This window comes from Rhinopithecus bieti, unplaced genomic scaffold (genome assembly GCF_001698545.2).
Source record: "Rhinopithecus bieti isolate Rb0 unplaced genomic scaffold, ASM169854v2 scaffold_15336, whole genome shotgun sequence".
NCBI lineage: Eukaryota > Metazoa > Chordata > Mammalia > Primates > Cercopithecidae > Rhinopithecus > Rhinopithecus bieti.
In genome coordinates, this window is record NW_016808678.1 from 163,150 (window position 1) to 166,885 (window position 3,736).

Sequence of the window (3,736 nt, forward strand, 5' to 3'; positions counted from 1 at the left end):
AAAAAAAAAAAAAAAAAAAAAAAATTTACTACAGTTTATTCCTGCAGCTGCAATGAAAAGCTTCAAGGAAGATCCTTTTAAAGTGGGAAGAATTCTGATCCTAGAACAACTCTTAACAATTCTTTTCTACATGGTTCTTTGTGATGATAATGGATTTTGGGCTTTTGTCTTTCCAGATATCCTTTAAATGGGGTGTGTGGGGTGGGGTGTCTGTGTGTGTATGCACGGAATCACTCCCCTTGGCACCTTTTCACATGTACATTTAATCTGGTTGTTTTGTTTCTTTCTTCTTCAGATTGTCAGGTTGCAGTAACTAGCACATTGAAATTTATGTGCATTTAAAAATTAATACAAACATACTATAAACATTAAAAGTTCCAGGTAAATATAAACTTAAGGTACACAATTACATTTTTCCTTCTTGTCAAACATTCTAATGGGCTATAAAATTGTTAAGTAATACCAAAGGCACCCCACATGACATGAAGCAGCAACTAGGATAAGGCAAAGTCTGTCAGCTGCTGCTGTATGTTCAGGAATATAAACATTACTTTACACAGGTCACATTACTAAATGAGTATCTGTGTTCTCATAAAATGCAAAATAGGTACTTTCATAACCATTTCAGTGGGCAAATGACAATATTTTACGAGCATCATGTGGTGGTTAACAGCCCTTTGGGGAGGGGAAAAAGAGGGAAGAACAACCAAGGTTAAGAAATCAGTGAACCTGCTTTGCTCTTTCTATGTTATCATAAAGAATAGCAGCTGTTTGAGAGTTTGTTCTCTCCCTCACAGCCAAAGATAGTGGCTGATCTTAATTTGTCCTGACTACAAGAAGAAGATATATAGCAAAGTTTGTGAGTTACTGTTTGTAACAGAGAAATGTGGCAATGTCACTGATACAGTATCCTATAAATGATGAAAATCAGATCAGGAGACTCTGTAATAGGAACTGCATGTCAGTCTTGCCTTCAATATTGAGTTTTGGTTAAAACACATTTCACTTAATGTCACATTTTAATTTTCACAATTAGCCACAGACTATTTAAAAACACAGGACTAAAAGACAAATCGGTGTTATTATATACACAATACAATCAAGTTTAAACTTAGCAACGTGGTAATTATATTGTTTGCACACAGTTAAATTAAAGGTAATAATGGGGGAAATCTGCTTTTTAACACATTATTTTACAACTTTAAAGATTCACCTTCACTTAGGTCAAATCAATACTTTCTCTGCAATTGGGTAAAGTATCCATTATTCTGCGTATGGACCTCAACATATTAAGTAGAAAGGTATACAACATTGGGTGGGTTTTCAAAATGAGCTAAAGAGAGTCCTAATAACACAAATATCAATAATCACTCATGGCTAGTTCAAAAGATAGCCCGGAAAAACCCCCAGGAGGAGGCAGAAAATGAGGAGAAAAGTTACTGATTACACACTTAATCTGCAGTGTTTAATTGTGGGATCTCGGAGAGAGAGGGAGGATTTACGAACAGCCACACAATAGGCTCACTACTGTAACTGTGACCTCTGGAACAATCCTAAAATATAACTTTAAGTGACTAATAAATACATTAGCCTTTTCTTTCCTTTTTTTTTTTTTTTAAGAAATTTGCAACACATACTTCTTTGCCTACACCAGAAAGTACATACATTTTAAAATAATTCTCTTCATAGGTTAAAAAAAAAGTATCATTAGTATTGAGGAGTCACATTAAAATTCTGAGTCACAAAAGTACATACACAGAGCTGAACACTTTATGTAAAATTGGAGCAATACTGTATATCATTTAATAACTATCTCTCATAAAATAACCTGGCTAGCAAGGTACACATGAGTCAGAAAGGTATATATGAGGTTTCTTTTCAAAGCTCAAGTAATTAAAAGTAACTCTTTGGAACTTGGGTTTTTAAAACAGGAAGTTTCAGAAACAAATGGAAATAAAAAGAATTTAGACAAGGATATATATCTATCTGTATACACAGATAGATACGTATCCTTAGGTATATATCTTATTATCTCTAATCTGGGGTGGCTAAGTGACATACCTGGTTTGTCCATGCAAACAATACATATATGTGCACACGTGTGCATATGAGAGTGAGAGTGAAAGAAAACAATCAATAAGCCTAAATTCACTCTTAAGTCACAGATCTTTAACCTACTGAATAAAGGAGGCTGTCAATCAGAAATCAACCTATTAATGCAAGTAATAGCTTACATCTGCCTCACAACATGCATACCTAAAATTAATTCAAGTTAAGCAAAAGTTCCCTTTGCTAAGGCACATTTACATTCCTCAAAACATATTAAGATGGACATAAATTTTTTCTTTAAACTCTAAATCAAAAATTTGCTCCCAAACAAAATAACTAAAACAAAATGTACAAACAAACAAAACCCCTCTCATTTGTGTTGGAAAAGGTGGACAAGAATAGTTTTAAGAACCTAATTCTAACTAATTCTAATCCTCACTAACAAGGCAACTCAGAGCTGACCAAATCACCTACATGAACCACAACAAATATCACAACATAAAAACAGTAGCTTGCTATATATCCCAAATGTCACAAACCAGACTATGGCCTAAAAAAAACAAAAGTTATGGAAATGCGCAAGTAGCATGTACCACAGCTTGAAAAAGTAATGTAAACATAATGTTGCTTACCACAGAAAATACATCGCAAATTAGTGCTGTCCTGGGTAGCAGTAACCTTGCTCTGGGCTGCAACAGACACCTTGGTGTTAGAAGCTTCGAAGGACAACGGGGCCATCTGAAGAACTTCACATAAACTAAAAGGTGCTTTGAAATGTTCAAAATGTATTTATACATACGTCCTATCTAGATCCTCATCCTGGAAGCTCTGTAATTTAATAAAAACGCATCCTCTTTAACATAGGCTCTTAAAAAAAAATTATGCAATCTTTTTTTTGGTGGAAAAACCCTATAAGCAGCCATAGATCAAATGATGCACGTACAACTTAGTTATTTCCTAAGTTATATGGTCAAAGAGCATAATCAGCATTTTAGGGTTATATATTTTTAAAGTCAATGAAGATAAGGTAGAGGAAGTCAAGATCTATGGCCATTAATGTTAATTTCACAAGATCTATCCTCTCATTTAGGAGAATTGAATCCGAAAAAAATTTAGGCTTGGAAGTGCTTAAGATTAACTCATTCCTACTAGTTGGAAAAAGACCAAAGTTATTATAAACGGCCCACTGCAATAAAGAGTTTTATATTCACTGATACAAAATAAGAGTATCTTTGGTTTGCTAAAAATCAGCTATTCATTTTTTACCAAGCCACAATTTACTATTTTTTCCTCAATATATATACATACTTGACAAAATGTCTTATTAAAAAGGTGTGGCCAGATCAAACAGCCATTTATTTAGGCTATTTACATTAAATTTTAGCTTAAGTGTCAATGAAGTAAATTCTTTTTAGGAGAAAAAACTCAATGAGAAGGTGATGATCTATGAAAAGGGGAAGGATTTATCTGAAATCAAAGTGACACTCAAAATTGGGATGAGAAAAACAAAACTTTTTTTTTAACTATTACTTTAGTGACATCCAAAACTTTACATCAATAATTTTCTGTAAAATCTTAAAGAAATTCTTTTCAGCATGGGCAAGATTTTCTTTTTCCGTTGGTATTCACCAAGAAACAATGAGTGGTTAAATGCACTGGGGCTTAAGAAAGCCCACATAAAGGCAAA

The 3,736-nt window shown here is 33.5% G+C and overlaps 1 protein-coding gene across 5 annotated transcripts in view; it reads right to left on the reverse strand.

Annotated features, from left to right (window-relative positions):
* The window catches only part of ENAH (ENAH actin regulator), a 142,887-nt gene that overhangs the window by 41,788 nt on the left and 97,363 nt on the right, over positions 1 to 3,736 (reverse strand). For 3 of the 5 annotated variants that reach the window (XM_017886993.1, XM_017886992.1, XM_017886994.1), the window contains one exon: positions 2,682 to 2,738. The exons of the other annotated variants lie outside the window; for them this stretch is intronic. In XM_017886993.1, coding sequence (XP_017742482.1) covers positions 2,682 to 2,738 — 57 coding nt within the window. The remainder of the gene's footprint in view (positions 1 to 2,681; positions 2,739 to 3,736) is intronic. 5 annotated transcript variants of the gene reach the window in all.